This window comes from Marmota flaviventris, chromosome 6 (genome assembly GCF_047511675.1).
Source record: "Marmota flaviventris isolate mMarFla1 chromosome 6, mMarFla1.hap1, whole genome shotgun sequence".
Classification (NCBI taxonomy): Eukaryota; Metazoa; Chordata; class Mammalia; order Rodentia; family Sciuridae; genus Marmota; species Marmota flaviventris.
In genome coordinates this window covers 98,337,297-98,357,296 of record NC_092503.1, presented here as the reverse complement: position 1 = coordinate 98,357,296, position 20,000 = coordinate 98,337,297, and the positions used below count along the sequence as shown (strand labels likewise).

The 20,000-nt window shown below is 33.3% G+C and overlaps 1 protein-coding gene across 1 annotated transcript in view; it reads right to left on the bottom strand.

Annotated features, from left to right (window-relative positions):
• The window catches only part of Col21a1 (collagen type XXI alpha 1 chain), a 169,689-nt gene that overhangs the window by 87,762 nt on the left and 61,927 nt on the right, over positions 1-20,000 (bottom strand). Inside the window, exons 5-9 of the mRNA XM_027938296.2 lie at positions 7,762-7,930; positions 7,392-7,608; positions 4,544-4,717; positions 3,373-3,450; positions 1,467-1,550 (exon numbers count right to left, since the gene is read on the bottom strand). Of these exons, the coding sequence (XP_027794097.1) occupies positions 1,467-1,550; positions 3,373-3,450; positions 4,544-4,717; positions 7,392-7,608; positions 7,762-7,930 (722 nt within the window). The remainder of the gene's footprint in view (positions 1-1,466; positions 1,551-3,372; positions 3,451-4,543; positions 4,718-7,391; positions 7,609-7,761; positions 7,931-20,000) is intronic.

Here is a 20,000-nt window from a genome sequence, read left to right as displayed (position 1 = left end):
TCTCTGGAGAATCAAACTATTTTTATGTATAATATTCCAAGGTGAATAGTTATATAAATATTTTTAATAAAGAATCTTTTGGTACAACATACTCATCTGTTTTACAAAGTGTCTTCTTCTAAGAAGTGTAGGTGTTTCTCTCTTACATCACAGCACCCTAAATAATATGTAGTAACTTTAACTAATGAACACTTGGGTTAACTTTCCTAAATGCAATCTAAAAATAAATGACAATAATAAACGATTTACATGGTATGTACTGCAGTCAAATTCCAAGTCAAATAGATGTTTATTTGGAATGAGTTATTGAACATACATTTATTAAACTACATTTATTTCTTAAGTTCAACAGATAGGCATGGAAATGATGGAAAAACATGCAAAAAAAAAGATGGGAAGAAATTAATGATTTTAGATCACATGCTGGGTAGTGAAATGGATCGCATTTTTATATGAATGTATGAATATGTCACAATGAAATCTACCATTCTTTTAATTAATATGAACCAATAATTTTTTTAGAAATAAATTACATCAGTAGTTTGAAAACTAGCCATTGTATTAAAACAATCTTAAAATTCAGTCCAAATGAAACTTGCAATTCGTATTAAACAAAAATTAGTATGGTCACTTCAAATAAGAAGGTGTCAAAACACACAAACATTCTTTTTGTCTACAGAATTAGACCTTCTTTGAAGTTAGATATCATTTTTATGTTATGTAAGGAGTATTTTTAAATAATATTTAATGCACAAAATTTATCTAGAGTGGACAAACAATTTCTTAGGATCTTAGCATATATCTAAGTGATACTATAATAAGCATCAACTTAGTAGCATTCAAATTTAATAGCATAAGAATATATCAGAACATACTGTTATGTAAAAAGTAACTAGCTACAACCCTGCACAAGATAGCTCCAAGGATATGAATATGTATATATACATATGTATGTAAATAATTAAATACAATTGGACCAAAAAATATTCTCCAAAAGTAATTATTATGTTTAAATGAAATAAATACATATGCCTCCATTTATAGAATTAGACATTAAACAATATTAAAGTCAAGTCAAACATTTTTACTTCATGTTTTTCATCTGAAAATCATTTTGGCAAATTAGATATTTAAAAATTTAAAGTATAACTTAACAGCTGTTTTTTATTCATTTATTTTTTAACCAGGTTGGAAGGAAATATCATTCTTGGGCTCTAATAGCAGTATTTGGGGAAAAAAAAACAATAATGGGACCTCAATTTAATGTGTATCAGTGGGATCAGTTTTAGTTTAAAAGCACAGTTCCAAATAGAATACACTTTTTAGAAACCACACTAATACTCAGGTTTTTAACGGTTGTAAGGCAGTAGGAGGGAACTTCACAATGGGGTCAATGGCAATTAAGAATTTCTGCCTTTGAGTAATACTGACTTTTAACAAAAAACAGTATGGTTTGTATTACTCACTTTGGGACCTTGTAGTCCTGGATTTCCTGGAGGACAGATACAGGGAGCTGGAGTCGAACCTACGTCACTGGGACCATTAAGGCACTGCAAAGACAAAAATGGAACTAATCAACAAATGTGGAAAGAAAGATAGACAGCTAAATATTGATATAGATAGAACTAGCTTTATCTATATATACACACATATGTATGTGTATGTATCCATATGTAAAATGGTAAAGATATAGTTACTTTCCAATTTTATTTAGCTCAATCTGCTAAGAAATTCCAAATCACACAAAAAAATATCAATAAGAAGTACATTCAAATTATATAAAATGGGTTCTATTTGTCTAATATACTTACAGCTGAAGAGAGGAAGCTAACTGGTCCCACAACGCAAACATTACCTTAAGGAGAATAAAAATATCCAAGCCTACCTCTCCATTCTGAAAGAAAAACAACACATGTGTTTTAAAATAGGTTTTTAATTATATTTCTAAATTATCTTTGTCATTTACAAGTAGTTTGTTGTCCCAATACAAAGTGTCAAATCTAGAAATAAAACATTTGCTTACACCTATCCTAAAATGTACTTATCTACACAGATTTCTGCTACATCTATAAAAGATAAAAGAAAATATAGGCGAAGAGTGGAAGGCAAAAATCAAAGCACTGAAGCTTCTTGATATAATGACCATGCAAGAACAAAAATACCTTAAGGTGATATTCAGAAGCTGTACTGAACTATTTGGAAATTATTTAAAACACAGAAAAAAGAAGCCAAAGATAACTGCTTCCATTAAAATTTTATTCATTTTACTGTAGAAGAGCTTCTCAACTTATTGCTGAGTATCACACAATTTTAAATAGGTTAATATAATCTTTCCAAACAGTAACAAATTAGATCAGTACATACAATAAACTCTCAAATGCCATGACTTCAAATATTTTAGGAGAGATTTATATTCCAATTTATAAGTATCTAAAAATAAAACCATAGTATTTAAATGATTAACAATCTAGAAAACCTAAGAATGAGTCATTTCTCAAAAGTTCCATATTTGATTTTATTACAGATTCTTTAAATGTGCTGCTCGATGTTCTCAACTCTTCTTTACATGTGGTCTCATTACATGGTTTGTTAGAGAAATAAATGATGATAGCACAACTATGCAAATTAAAAGAATCATGGACAGTCCAAACCTCACTGAGAATCCACATTGTCAAAAAGTTGTCCAGCATTGTATGTTTTTCCATTAAAATAATTCACAATTTTTTGCTTAGGGCAAAAAGGGATGGATTACACACACACACACACACACACACACACACACACACACACACACATAGTCATACACTATAAAATTTTAGCTTATAATCATTTTCCTTTCTATCCCATTAATAAAAATGACTAAATAAATAGGAAATTCCCTTAAATTCTAGAACCATAAGAAAACCTTACTGAGGTAGCAACAACAAAAATAAAATCATTCATTTTAAGTTCAGAAAATGTGCTAGTGAACAGTGAACAGGAAATTTATTTCCTACTCATCAGAAATATATAGTTTGGAATGTTTTGTCTTATGTTTAATTAAGTAGAAAAATGTTCTTTACATACTGATATTTATACGAAGCAATCTAAGTCTTTGGAGCAGGTGTATTCCTGCTTCATCTGAGCACTGGAATAATCACAGCAAAAAGTGATGTGGGGAGAAATCACTTACTGGTGCTTTCATTCATACTTGCACAGTGACATAATTTATTTCAGTTATGAACTTCAAACTATGTATCGCTCTATTTAACTTTGATAATAAAGATTAACTCTACATATTAAATAAGTCTTGGGCATTATCTACTTTTCATTTATTGTTTTGAAAGTACTAAAGCAACACTTGGGAGAAAAAAAATAACCCATCTCACTTACAAATCCAGGAATCTCACATGCTGTCTCGCGGTTGTTCTGCTCTGGGTCACAGTAGATTCGCAACTTTTGGACATCAAACTAGGAATATAAATACAGTATAGTTAAAGTTGAGGCATGAGCTAACTGTTTTATAAAAGCAACTCAAATATGTAGAAACTGCTGCTATGGTTGGTCATTTGATAAGGTTTAGATCCCAGCATTTAGCTAAAACAATAAAAACACAGAGGTTGAATACCCAACATATATTATAAAGATGTGATGCACCCTAAGCACCAAGAACAAATCTGATTTTCTTCAGGAACCCAGTGAAGCTTTTTTAATATCCCTGTATTGAGAGCTAGTCTAGAAAGCATTTCCTAAGGTACATAAAACCTTTCCCAGGTTTTTTTGTATTTACCCTAAATCTCTACAACATTCCAGATCATATGGGGGTAACCTCCAGAGGCCATTCTGGGTTTAGAGACTTAGTTACTGGGATGGAATGCACCAGTTACTGTGTAAATATTTACTACAATTTGACTTAAAGCATTAATACATAGTGACCGTGTGAGTAACCACACATTTGAAAATGACAGAGTCTTCCTGTAACAGAAACAAAGCGGGAGGGAAATACTCTTACCAATTAAAGATTTTCCCAGAAATGTTTTTTAACTACAAACTATTAACCCAAACACAGACTCTAAATAGCTGTCATAAAAGTAAAAATAAAACTTTTAAAAGTATGAACTGCACAAAACACAATCACTTTATTTTTAAGCAATAGTTTTGTTTGTGAAGGACTCTGACATGCATTAATCTAATTTTATCTTCACAGCTGCAAAGAAATTTTTATAGTTCTCACTTACAGCTCTAAACATATCCCCCATTCCATATCCATTATTTGAACTGATTCTCCTGGGAAATATGAAATTAATGTTTCCTAGAATTCTACCCTCTGCCCAGGGGATTATTTTTCTAAGATTTTTTTTATAAAATAGATAAAGTCAAATTTTGCATTCGAATACACACATAAGATTACAAAATTTCACCCATGAACTGACCATATTTCAATTAAAATTTAAAGAGAATTCACGATTAAGCCTAATAAGGTTGATTTAGTAAATACTACGAGAGAGAGGACAGCAGAAATTTGATTTTATCCAATGTAAAAAATAAATCATTATTCTACTACCTGAACAGTTTCTTCTTTCCCAGAGTATTTTCCAATTTGGGTTTGCCCACTGATGAAGATCCCTAAAGCTGGATGTAAGGGCTTATTGTCAATTTGTTGATCATCAATAAACAGAGTTACATCTTGCTCTGTTACTAAGAGACGAATTTGATGCCAGCCTTCATCAAATAATGTCTATGAGAAGAAAATATGAAAGATTCACAAATAAAACCCTTAACTATCTTTCACTGTCTTCCTACTTAGAACCATTGTTAAGAAAATCTGAATCATGCTGATTTTCTGTGTTATATACTAATTCACCCTGCTCTAAGCTGGACCCCATATGCTATCCACCAACTCTTCTGTTAATCCCTACCTGAGTTCCTCTTACATATACCAATGTAGTTTTGCCAAACAATTTACTAAAACAACTCCCTCCTAGTCACTAATGAGATCTTGATCTCTGAATCCAAATGGCTCCTCTCATTCCTCATCCCACAGTCCAATTCTCTCGATATTCTCACACAATTTCCATAACTGAAAGAATCTTGGCCATCTTCATTTCATTCTCTTCTGTTGTTCATTCTTTATCACTTTGAGGGTTCTTCTTCCTCAACCTGCCCTATAAAGAGAGCATCCCTCACAGATCTGTCCTTGACATCTTTCATTCTGCCCTCTGACTACCTCATCCATACCTACAAGCCAAACATTATTTCTATGTAGTAACTCCAATATCTACATCAATAGCGTGGACCTCTCTCCTACACATAGGTCCCAAAATTCTAATACTCAGTAGAATAATCTTGCAAGGGTATCTCACAACCAGTTTAATGGAGTGTGTTACAAAATGAACTGTCCCCCAAACTTCCTTCCACTCCCAAATATTTCCCTTGCATGATAATACTCCCCTTTTCTAAAACATAAGTTTCTTTCTCTGAATTGTAAAAACTCACCAGATACAATTATATCAACTATTTCTCTTAAAAGTTACTCAAATTCACCTCTCTATTTTCATTCTTACTGCCATAATTCAGGCTTGTGGTTATCTTGCTTTGTTTTCTAACATATTTCTGACTTTTCCCTCTCCAAGCCACCCTGCATATCTCCACTATAATTAATTTCTCTCAGTAAAGTTTTGTTAGAGGAGAAGCTCCATATTATCCATTTCTTTATTCCAAGTATCTGACATAATTGCAGGATAAAGCTGAAACCACTGTTTGGGGAACAAATAAGAAGGATTGCTTTGATCATGATACACCTATGATCAAGATCTTTGCATGAAACCCTGTTGTTCACTGAATAAAATCCAAACCAAATTGTATGGCTTTCCAGGATCCTCACAAATTGGGCTCATACCTTGCTAGCCTTTTCATTCATGCATTTTATACTCAAAACATGCCATTCTCTAAATAAAAACTGCATTTGGCTAGTCAATGCCAAACCATTGTCTCAATGTTCTCTTACATCTCTCCCCATCGAAAATCCTATATATTTTCCAAGATCCAATCCCCAAACCATGTCATTTACCATGATTTTCCCATATTTTGTGCTTTATACTTCAATTTAATACAAGTTATTTGAATATTCCATTATAAAAAACCTCCTTAAATTCCTCCACAGGAATTTGTGTTGGATAGACAGATTATTAGGTGTTTGGTTTTTTTTATAAAGAATCTATCACCTTGGTTTTAATAAGGATAGCAGACCACAATTTTAAATTTAATATAGTAATTGAATGAAAAAAATTGTCCAAATGTAAAATATTCATATGTAACCAAGTACATTTCCTAAATTGCATAATATACCTTTAGGCTATCATAATTATAATAATGAGCAAAACTTAATTGTTTTTATCATTGCATCTGTATTATGAACACATGACTTAGAAAATAAACATTTTTCATTTATTAAATATATATTCCTTTGGGTGAAATAAAATGTACTCCTGATTTAAATAAATTCTATACTCATCAACTCATAGGACATGTCAATATAAAACAGTCCAACATGGACTTTGAAATTGACCATATTTAAATTCAATTCTTGATTAGTTGTTTTAGTCATCATTTTCATCACTGTGACCAAAGACCTGACAAGAACAATGTAAAGGAGGGAAAGTTTATTTTGGGGCTCATGATTTCATAGGTTTCAGTCCACAGATGGCTGACCCCATATCTCTGGTCCCAAGGTGAGGCAGAACATCATGGCAGAAGGGTACAGCCAAGGGAAACAGCTCAGAACAAGGCAATCAGGAAGCAGAGAGAGAGCTTCACGTACCATGAAGAAAAAATAAACCTTAAAGGCATGCCCCCAGTGACCTACTTCTTCCAGTACACCTTAACTGCCTACAGTTTCTACTCAGCTAATCAATGTCAGTGGACTAATCCACTGATTGGGTTAAAACTCTCATAATCTGATCATTTTCATCTCTGAACCTTATTGCACTGTCTCACAGGAGTGCATATCTAAACCACAAAGTAGCTGTTTTTCTTTGAGGGCACACTTAACCTTGAACATTGCTTTTTGTTGTTGTTGTTGTTGTTTTTGGTTTTTGTTTTGTGTTTGTGTTTGTTTTTGTCTACAAAATGGCAGTGATAGCTTCTTCACTGGATGGTTATTATCTTTAAATGTTCTTGACACCCAGTAATAGGAATATGAAATATGCTAATTTTCCCCCACTCTTTGTCCTCATACTGATTTAGAAACAAATTTCCTTCCTCTTTGGTGGTGTTTCATAAATAACAAAATTTTAAAATATGAAGTCAACATCTTTTACCCATGTTAAAACTACAATCCTTACCCAACACACACAATCCTAATGATGTTTCCTCATGATTATGAACACCATAATCACACCTGGGCTCTTTACCTTAACTTGAGGGTCAGTGAAGGTGGCCACTTGTGAGCCATTAATTACACTGGTTGTTGTAAATGATAATGTTTTGTCCACACCATTTAAGGTAACTGCTATTTGTGGTTTTCCATCAATGGTTAATATTCTCCATAAATCCCACACTTTCTTGACTTTAAATCTCTGAGTAGAAACAAATACATAGGATGGAGGAAGACCTTCTGGGAAAACATTGCTAGAAAGAAAAGAACATGCATCAGTTTAAAGAATTCTCAGCACCTCTGCAAATATATATATACACACACACAGTGTGTATGTATATGTGTGTGTGTGTGTGTATAGCGTGTGTGTATACAATTTTTAAGTTGTATTAACATATAATGTTTACCTTGTAAATTCTGATAGATCAACTTTTGATGTTATTTCATATCCTTTTATCTTTGTTGGTGAGAGCTGAATTCTTTTCTTAACCTTTTTCTTTACACCTAAACCTAAAAGAATATCAAAACCCTTCTCATCGCGAGCTGCCACAGGAATTCGTGTTGGACAGACAGATTCTATAAAAGCAAAAGCAGTAAAAACTGGTTACTCATGAACTTTTCCCACAAGAAAAGAAATATCAAGGGAAAAACACTACAGAATATAAGAATTACAAAATCTACCTGAGTATACAAACATGAGAAAATATGAAATTGTTTAGACATTCAAGAATGATATTTCAGTTGTCTTTTTTCCCCCAGAAGGTGGATAAAATTAAGACGAAAATGCAACAGGGACATTTAATGGAGTGTTTCATGGACAACACTATGCTTAAGTTTGCAATATGGAGCAAAAGGTGATTACCTTGAGATAATCACCTTCTTCTGTAGCATTAAAGATGGGAAAGGCATTATAATACAATAAAAACTAGTGAAGTGGATTTTACGAGCCTATATGGGATAATGATAACCTGTAACATAGGACATCTTAGATAAACCAAGTTAGTTTAAAGCAAGAAACAAGGTAGGGGTGGGGAACACAAGTCTAAATTCACAAATGAATTCTGAATAGACTAAAGTTATAATTTCATCTTACTCTAACTAGTTCAGAGACCATTAAGAATCAGAATGCTTAGGTGATGAGCAGATTTCCTTATTTATTTTACACTCTGGCTTTTCTGTTAAATCTCAGAGCTTAGTGATATCTAAGTACTCTGGTCTTGCTGGAGTCATAAGAAATGTGTTTTATTTAAAATCCTGCCATGCACAGAAACCAAAGACTGTATATCTGGAGTCCAGACAGAACAATCAAAAATAATACTAGCAAGAGCAAAATAAATTATCCCAAAAGCAATCCACTTACTAAATATTAGATAAATATCAAAGAAGGCAGACCAAGATTCATACAATTTATTTTCTCATTCCAGATTGAATGACCTCATCCTCTTTTACTAGCAAATAACCCTAGTGCCTTGAAATCTATGATGCCTTGGACTGAACTGTCCCTCATCTGAGGAAGTGTCTTCCAAATGCACAAGCAGCAACAATACAATATAGTAAGCATAGATTTTTATAACATTCCATTCAGTGTTAAGTCAGTGGATACAATAGGCTCCAAATAGCCTGTAGTACAACTTGTGCACAAACCAGAAAATAAAAATCTTTTGTACATCACCTCACTAACAATAGATTATGTTATTTTATTGACAAAAAGATAAAATGTAAGAAATGGAAATTCATCCTTGGCTTAGAAAATAGTTAAGTAGAATATAATTTTAAAAGCTAACACAATAGTAAAATAACTTGTTTGAGTTTGTCAATTTGGATATCAACCTTTTTCATTTTAAAATGATTTTACAATGACAGCTTTTGAGGTTACCCTTTCTTCTGTTTGACTGTTATGGGGAAAAGATAATGTGCTTTGTCTTTTCTTTACACATATCCAGACAGCAGTATTATCAAATTCCCTTACCTCATTCTTTACTCCTTTTCTCTTTCATTTTTAATTTGAATTGGCAGAACTTTTGTTGGACATTCAGTATATATAATTTGAACACAAAAACTATTGTTTAGGCTTTAAAGAAATAGGGGTTGTGGGTTTTTTGTTTTAACTAGACATCCAAGCACCTCTATTCACATGTCCCTGTGCTTCTGCTGACGTGGTCACTTCACCCAAGCTCCCACTGCAACAAAGTGATGTTGGCAAAATAAGGAATCAAACTCAGACCTGGGCTGACTCCAGAGATGGCTGGGATACTGTGCAGCCACAGGCCTCAGATTCATGGGGGGAGGGGGGGGAAACAAACCAGGATATCTGACTTGCTTTACTCAGCACAATGTCTAAAACCATCCATGATGCAATACTTCTCAGTAGTTTATTCTTTTTTTGTTGCTATGTAGTATGAAATGTCCTAAGATGCATGCATCCACTTTCCTGTGGGAAGTCTTTGAGTTGTTTTCAGTGTTTGACTATTACAAATCTAAAACTGATCACACATTCCGGAACACATCTTTTGGTGAACATATGAGCTTAATTTTCCACAGAAAAGTACTTAGGAGTCAAGTTGCTGCTTCATAGGGTATGTGTGTGCTTCGCCCTAGTAAACAGTGCCAAATACTTTCCTAAAGTGGTTGTACAACTATTCTATCTCACAAGTAATTCCACTCACACTTAAGAGAGATAAAAGTATGTGCAGTTAGGTTATAGTTATTACACATAATATTTCAGAGAAAGAAAAGAGTTTAGACTATGCTATTCATATGTCCTTCTATGTTCATAATAAAAAGTTTTCTTTTAGCATTAATTAACTAGGTATTACTATAGATGCATCTTGATCCAATTATAAACACTAACAGCAAGGTTTGTATGTTCTAATTTGTATATTTTCATTTCACTTTTCCTATGAATATCCAAACATCAATTTTCATGCATAATAAAAAATGTTATTTCCTTATTTAAAACTATTGCTCCATCATATTTCATATCAGGGAAAATTTATGTTTTGGGATTTACACATCCCTGAAAATTTAAGTTACTCTAAATTCAGATTAGAATTTGACTCTTTTAATATAGAAATAGAATACAAAGTTTTCTATAGATTCTCTAAATAATTAATGAGTTTTTATGAAATACTTTATCCAATTCTAGCCTATCTACCAAGTTTCACCCTTGCTCTCAGCTCAGTGGGTGGAAATTGATGAATACTAGTGCTGGAGGGGCAGAAAAGAAAGGAATCGGGCTCAAGTGGGATTAGAAAAATTCATCATGAAATCATGGGAGCTAAAATACTTGCCACCTCCACAAAAATTCCAATCATCCTGGCCATAGTCCCTGCTAAGTATACCCATACCCCTTAGGACTTTTATTGAACTACAAATTGAACTAAGTAGGGTAGGGTAATATACCAATGCACATTTAGTAAGTATTATAAAGCTTGAATTAAATGATAAAATTATTGAGCAATCTCCAATAAAATAACAATAAGAAGCACAAGTAATTTTTGATTAAAGGAAAAGAAATTAAAAGTACAAGTAAATCACCTCAAGGTAAAAAAACATGGAAGAGATGAAAAACCCCAAAGTTTACTGGGGATGAAGGAGAACAAAGGTTCACTCAAGCAGGCAGTGTTTATCTCTATCCTTCCTGTGCTCCCTCTCCAACTCCTCCTCTTTCTCTCTCAATCCTTCTCATTTGCAATGAGAGAATGGCAGTTTTATCCTTGTGAAAAGTGGACATTTTACCATAAAACACTGGGCTTAAAAACTGAAAAGCTCTAACCAATTAGCAACATACTATAAACAAGCAATAAAGGGAGTAATTTGCATAGAGTTCTGATAACAAATAACAGAGACATGCCCATCTAGTCCAGTCTTCTTGCTTCACAGAATGAAAAAAAAAAAAAATGAGGCTTACTCAAAGTTAAAAGTTGTATGGCTAATTGGAGTAAGAACTACACCTGTCTTCTGTTTTCTGGCCCTAATACACAAGGGAATATCATATACCTCTTTGAAAAAAATACATAAATTTCCTGTATCATCCAAACGTGGGGCAGCAGAAAGCAAAACAGTGAGCACACAGAAGCAGTTTCCTATAGCCTGCATTTTCACCACTTATATCTGCACATGGCCGAGTTCAACACATGCAATCAACATATGGGCCCTGAAACTCAATAATTCCAACCACTGATAGTCAGAAACCCTTGAAGATACAGAAGGAAGGGAACTTTCAGGGAATAAGGGAATAAGAGAAAATTACAGTTTTTTTCTCCTTCCTCAGTCTGTTCTATCAAACCCATGCCTGGTTATCTTGAAGAAGAAACAGAAAAGTTACATAAGCAAGATGGTATAGTATCAAGTTCCACCTCATATTACTCAAAATAAGCACCAATTTAACAATGATTTACAGATCAAAATACCTTTATAGGACTTGCAGAATCCAGTTAGGATGTTGCAGAAACCTGGGTGAGCACAAAGCCAGGAACAGCCAGCTGAGATGAGATAGGTAAGGAGAAATTTCACTTTGTTCATGTCAGACCATCCTCTAAGTGGATATGAAATAGATCCAGGAATGCACATCTTCTTCCTTGAAGAAGAGTGAAGTGTGCCTCTGATGCTTTTACTTTTCAGAGGACTCCCTGAGGAACTGGTTTTTGATCTTGTCTTATTTGGAGTGCTGACAGACCTAGAATAGTTTAGGTGCCTGAGGGACACTAAGAACAAAGAAAATAGGGTGCATCTTGCTGTGGATAGCACAATTCAGTGTAATTAGAAAAAGGTTCACAGTATGAGGCATCACTCAAAAAAGAAAGGAAAAGGGGTAGAGCATGCAGCTGGTGTTCTGACTTTTTTGAAGGGCTACCTGAAGGACTAATATCTATCTTGCCTAAGGGCACTGATGGGAGCAAACAAAATTTGGATGATTAGTGAAGGCTGAGAACAAGGATGAATTGAATAGCTGTGACTACAGAACCAGAGAACAAGCAGGGCCATAGATGTACACTAAAGGGAAGGAGTTTTTGAAAACAGTAGATCTCTCTAATTGAGAAGTTGTGTGTACAAGCCTGGTGCAATGGGATATGCCCATAACACCAGCTACTAAGAGGATGAGATGGGAGTATCATTTGAGTTCAGGAATTTGAGACTAGCCTGGGCAACGTGATGAGATCCAGTCTCAAAAAAACATACAGAAACAGAGAGACAGAAAGTTAGAAAGGGAAAACAGAAATAGACTTACAGAAGTTGCATTCCATTTAAAAAAGAAAAGGTTTCGAGGTCCTTCAGAATGTCTAGCTAGCTGTTTCATAAGGATCCTCTCCTGTACAAAGCCAATCTATAAAGACTGGTTATGTTTCTAGCAAATGTTTGGATCCTAAAACAAAGCTAAAATACACACACACACACACAGAGAGAGAGAGAGAGAGAGAGAGAGAGAGAGAGAGAGAGAGAGAAACATGGCACAAAGGAAAAGGGTAAATCTCCATATACTAATCCTAAAAACATGAAAGTATGTAAATAACTTGAAAAGAACTCAAAATGACCATCATAAGGATGTTATATGATTTGAAAAAAACAACACATAAACAAAATGAGAATATGAACTAAGAGAATGGAAATACAAAAAGGAACCAAGCAGATATGTGGAAGCTGAATAATATAACTGAACTGAAAAATTCACTACAGGGGTTCAATAGCCAACTTGTTGAAGAAGTAAGAAAAAGAAGCCATAAACTAAAGGGAAGGATATTTGAAATTATCCAGCCAAAGATATATAAATAAGAAAGGATAAGAAAAGGTAAAAAATCAATTTAAATTAAGGGACTTATGGAATTCCACTAAGCAAATCAATACAGCATTATAGGAATCTCAGATGGAAAAGAAAATGACAAAGAAACAGCAAGTTTTGTTGATTCAATAACCGCTGAAAATTTTCTAAATCTGGGTAAGAAAACAGATATCCAGAAGAACTCCAGCTAAGGCAACCCAGAAAGGTCCACAATAAGACACCCTAAGATCAAATTATCATTAGTCAAAGACAGAGAATTTATAAAGCAGCAGGACAATAGTGATTTGTCATATAAAGGAAAACTTCCATAAGACTATCTCCAAATTCCTAAGAAGAAATCTTGAAGGACAGATGAGTATGGGGTGATATATTCCAAGTATAGATAGACAAAAACCCACCAACAAAAAATACTATAGCCAGCAAAATTGTTCTTCAAAATTGAAAGAGGAAAAAACAAATTTTCCCAGGTAAACAAAAGTTGAGAGAGTACATCACCATTACACCTGCCTTACAAGAAAAATAAAGGCAGTTCTTCACATTGAACACCTCAAAAGCATAAGAAAACAAAACTTGCTACCAAAGGTAAATGTATAAATACAGAATAATGCAAAAGTTAAAATGTGGTACATAAGTCACTTTCAGTTATAGTCTATAAATAAATAAAGGATATAGTATAAAAATAATAGCTATTATAAATTACTTTAAATGTAAAGGGATGAACACCTCAGTCAAAATAGAGAGATTCAATAGACTAAAAAAAAAAAGAAAGAAAGAAATTAATTCAACAATATCCTGTCTTCAAGAAATTCATTTTAGATTCAAGGATAACATGTAGTAAGTGAGGAAATGGAAAAACTATCCCACGTGAATAGTAAACAAAGAGAACAGAGGAGCCACATTTATGAGAAAGAAATATATATATTTAGTTTAAAAAAAGATATAATAATGTTATTAATTCATCAGAATGAAACAATCATTATAAATATATAATACCCAACATCACATCACCTGAATTTATGAAGCAAATATTGACTAAATTGAAGGGAGAGATAGACAGCAACATAATATTACTGTGAGATTTCAACATTCCACTTTCAATGATTAGAACATCCTAGCAAAAACTCAATAAGGAAACAAAGCACTGAGACAATAGTATAGACAAATGGAAATAACAGATATTTACAGAACCATCTACTCAACAGCAGCAGAACACATACTGTTCTCAAATACATATGAAACATTCTCCATTGGGTCACATGGTAGGTCTCAAAACAAGTCTTAAATTTAATAAGAATGAACGCGTACCAGTACATTTTCCAACCACAATGGAATGAAACTATAAATTAATAGCAGGAGGAAAACTGGAAAATTCAATATATGTGGAAATTAAACAACACATTCTTGAACAACCATTGGGCCAAAGAAGAATCAAAGGGGAAATTAGAAAATATCTGGAGACAAATGAAAACAAAACACAACATATTAAAACTTATGGGATGTAGCAAAATAGTACCAAGGGCAAGTTTGTAATAATAAATACCTACCAAAAAAATAAAGTTCTCAAATAAGCAACATAACTTTATAAATCTCAAAGATCTAGAAAAAGAGGAATAAACGAAGCCCAAAGTTAAAAGAAAGAAACTAAACTAGAACAGAAATAAATGAAACAGAGAATAGAAAAACAGTACAAAAGTCAATAAACTAAAGGTTATTTTATTTAAATAAATCAATGAAATTGGCAAATCCTTTACCTAGATTAACAAAGAAAAAAAAAGACAAAATCAGAAATGAAAGTGATACATTACAACTGATGATGCAACAAAAATAAAAGAGATTATAAAGAACACTATGAAGAAATATGTGTAAACAAATTGGATATTCTAGAAATAAATAAATTCCTAGAAAAATAAAAGATGCTGAAACTGAATTAAGAAAAAATAAAACATATGAAGAGATCTATGCCTTATAATGAGATGGAATCAGTAATCAAAACCTCCCAACAAAGAAAAAAGCCTAGGACTTGATGCCTTCGCTGATGAATACTTTCAAACATTTAAAGAAGAATTAATTCCAGTCCTTTCAAATTCTTTCACTTAATATGAGACTTGCTTTATCCTTTTACCGAAGGGGGAAAAAAAACACCAAAAGAAAACTATAGGCTAATATCACTAAATAAAGATAAAAACATCCTCGGCAACTGAATTACTTCAGCAGCCCCTACCAGGATGGGAGAGGCCAAGGCATGGGGCACACAACTGTAATGTCAGTTACTCAGGTAGATTAAAGAGAGAGAATCCCAAGTTCAAGGCAGATACAGTAAAATCATTTGACAAAATTCAACATCCTTTAGTGATAAAGAATGTCAACAAATTAGGTATTTAGTGAATGTACCTCAGCATATTGAAGCCCATATGTGAAAATTCCATAGCCAACCTTATATTCAATAGCGAAACATTGAAAGATTTTTCTCTAAGATCTGGCACAAAACAAGGATGTCCACTCTTACCACTTCTATTCAAAATAATATTAGCGAAAGCAATTAGGCACAAGAAAATTTTTAAAAATCCAACAAAAAAAAAGAAGTAAAGTTATCTCTGTTTGTAGCTGACATAATCTTACATATAGAAAACCCTAAAAACGGATCTACCATATGATCCAGCTATCACACTTCTGGGAGTGTAAGTATGTGGTGGGGTGGGAGGGTGTGTGCATCCAAAGGAAATTATATCAGTGTGTCAAAGAAACACCTGTATGCTCAGGTTTATTGCTGCATTATTCACAATAGCTAAGATATAAAAAAGGAACCTAAATGCCCATCAATGGATGAATGGATAAAGAAAATGTGGTGTGTGTATATATATATGCATGTGTGTGCACACAAACACACATACCACAATGGAATATTATGTATCCAGAAAAACCAATGATACTCTATCAGTGCAGCAAAATGTATGGAACTAAAAGACACTAGATTAAGTGAAATAAATCAGACACAGTAAGACAAATATTGATTGTTCTCTCTCTTATGTGAATATTTTTAAAAGATTGAATGATAGATTTGAATGCATAATATAGTGATTATTAGAGATTGTAAAGGATGGAGAGAAGGAAGAATAGAGAAATGGTGATAAATAGGTAGCAAATCACAATTAGATAGAATAAGTTCGAGTGTTCTAGACTACAGTAGAAGGCCTATAGCTCACAATAGCCAGAATAGAAAAGCTCAAAGGTTCTTAAGGCAAAACAACATATGGAGATGGAATCTTAATTATCCTTACTTGATCAGTACACATTGTTTAGATGTATTGAAATTTCACATTGCACCCTGTAAATAAGTACAGTTGTTACATATTAATTAACAATGTTTAAAAATATTTGAGACAAAAACGTTAACTACCCTGATTTGATTACACACTGTACACACATATCAAATAATCACTGTATCCCATATTTGTATAATTAAAATAACATTAAAAACAGAAAACCCTAAAGATACTACCGCTACCTCTCCTGGCAAAGGTGTAAGATACAAGCTCAACATTAAAAAAAAAAGGTTTTTATACACTATCATCAAATCATTCAAAGAAGAAATTAAGAAAACAATTCAATTAATAACAGCATCAAAAATTAAAATACTTAAAAATGAACTTAACCAAAGAAGATTAAGACCTATACATTGAAAACTATAAAACATTACTGAAGGGTACAAATAACATGGTACAATCCAATGTTCATGGACTAAAGACTTAACATTGTTAAAATGTTCATACTACCAAAAGCTATCTACATATTCAATGCAATCATTATTAAAATGATAATGGAATTTTTTTACACAGATTAGAAAAGCCCTAAAATCCATGTGGAATCACAAAGGAACATGAATAGCCAAAATATATTGAAAAGTCTTTTTGGTTTCATATTATCAAATAAGGTTATAGTAATCAAAATAGTATGGAATTGAAATGATGACAGCTATAAAGACCAGTGAAACAGATGAGTGGGCCCAGAAACACACACATGTATATAATGATCTTTGACATGGGTGCCAAGACTATACAATGAAGAAGGAAGGAATCATCTCCTCAGCAACTGCTCCTGGAGAAACTAGATATCCACACATAAAATAATAAACCTGGACCATTTTCTTACACCAACCCACAAAAATCAACTCAGAATGAATTTATCATAAGACCTAAAATTATAAAACTCTTGGAAGAAAACAAAGGGTTGTTATGGTTTATATATGAGGTATCCCCTAAAAGCTCATGGTGAGACAACACTAGAACATTCAGAGGTGAAATGAATGGGTTATGAGAGCCTTAACCTAATCAGTGCATTAATCCATTGATGAGGTTAACTGGTGGTAACTGTAGTCAGGTAGGGTATAGTTAGAGGAGGTGGGTCACTGGGGGGGCTTGCCTTTGGGGCATATATTTTGTTCTTGGTGAGGGAGCTCTCTCTCTCTGCTTCCTGATGTGATGTCTTGAGCTACCTTCCTCTGCCACATCCTTCCATCATGATATACTGCCTCACCTCAAACCCAAGGAACGGAGTCAGCCTTCTATGGACTGAGATCTCTGAAACCCTGAGCCCCAAATAAACTTTCCCTCCTCTAAAATTGTTCTTCTCAGGTCCTTTGGTCAGAATAACAAAAAGCTGACTGAAACACTGGTCTTGAAAATGACTTCTTGCATTAACACCAAAAGCATAGGCACCAAAGAAACGATAGACAAAATGGGATGACATCAATTGAAAAGGTCTGTGCAGCAAAGGAAACAATGAAAAGGGTGGAAAGAAAACATGCAAAATGGAAAAAATTACTTGCCAACTATATATCTCATGATTGGTTAATATCCAAAATAAATAAGGAAGTTCTACAACTTGATATTTTCTAAAAACCCTATTAAAAATAGGTGAAAGATTTGAATGGATGGTTTTGCAGACATGACCTACACGATGCTCAATATCCCTAGCCCTCAGGAAAATGAAATCAAAACTACTGTGAGGTATCACCTCACATATGTTAGGACGGCCATTTCCAGAATAATTAGCAGAAAATAACAAGTGTTGACAAGGATATTGAGGCGTTGAACCTCTTGCACACTGTTAGCTGTATGGAAGAGAGTATGATGACTGCTAAAAATATAAAATGGAACTACCAACATGATACAACCATCCTATATTTGGAATTTATCTAAAAGAAATTAACAGAATTATCAAAAGATATCTGTGTACCCAGTTTCACTGCTGCATGATTCACCATAGCCAAGAGGTGAAAACAACCTAAATGACCAAGGATGGAGGAACAGATAAAAAATAAACAAAACAAATCATGGTGTACAAATAGAGTGAAATAGTATTCAGTCATAAAAAGAAAGCATTGTATGAGACCATGTGGATGAACCTGAAAGATATTATGCTAAGTAAAATAAGCTAGTCACAGGACAAAGGCTGCATGATGCTACCTATGAGAATATGTCTAAAATAGAAAAACTTACAGAAGCAAAATGAAAAGTGGTGGTTGTCCATGGTTTGAGGAAATGGAAAAATTGTTCAAGCGATATCAAGTTTCAGCCAGGAAAGATGAAAAATTCCTAAATCTGTTCTTATGACACCGTACAAGGTTCATAGTACTATATACTTAAAACTTATTAGTAAGGTATATCTCATGTTATGTGTTTTTCTGAGAAAGGGAAGGAAGAGGAGACAGGAGAAGTAACATAGTGGCAGTACTAGTAGTAGTAATAAGACAACTTTTAGACATAAACAATTGCCCATTTTAAAAATGGTGGCCCTGACACAAAATACTGGAGGCAATTCCTCCAGGGAAACAGTGGGTCCTTGAAGATGAAATGAATTGTGAGGAAAAAAAAAACATTCTGAAGCAACCATAGCAAAATATAAAAGTGAAAAGTACTAGGAAATAGTAACTTTCAATACTGAGTACAGCTGGACTCTTTGCCATGGAAATATGAATTGGTCAAAGGGTTCAAATACAAATTGCATGACTTGAGATTCTCAAAGACAAGAATGCCTTAATTTAGAGCATTAACCATAATCTAATTGGTACAAAAAGTCAAGTGCCAGAAACCCCATATATTCCATAAGCATAACTTCAAAAACTGCATTTTGTAAGATGACTATTGTACAGCACATACACAAAACTGAATAGACACAGACATTACTTATATTCTTTCTGTGAGTGTGGATGAGGTAATATTGGGCAAGATTTCAAATTCTTTTTTTTTTTTTTTTTGTAGATTGCACATTTGAGCTAAAAGACCTTTTTACCCCATTTTAAGCAGAGCAATAGCAACCCTTTAATGTGTAATTAGAGTTTGTTGAAAAGAATGTATTTACCAAAATACATATCTACAGAAAAAGTCTCTGAATACTGAACAGATGTGTTTTATCAGTTAAATTTATATTTTAGGATTAAAAACAGAGAAGTTTATCCCTGAAAAGTCTACTTTAATAATGAAATATGCCTGGCTTCAAAATAAGAGTATTCTAACTAATCATCCAAGCAATTAAAGATATCAACCCAAAGATGATAAGAATCAACCCAGGGGCTGGGATTGTGGCTCAGTTGTGGAGTGTTCACCTAGCATGTGTGAGGCACTGGGTTCCATCCTCAGCACCCCATAAAAATATAAATAAACAAAATAAAAGTATTATGTCTATCTACAACTGAAAAAAATAATTATTTAAAAAAATAAAAAAGAATCAGCCCAGTATTACTGCAGCTCATTAACGCAGTGATGATCGCATACACTTGGTGCAGCCCCTTTATTCGAAGTGTCATTAGGGAAGATGCTTGATTTTCTATACTTTCCTAATTATTGTAAAGAAAAATGTTTAAATGTT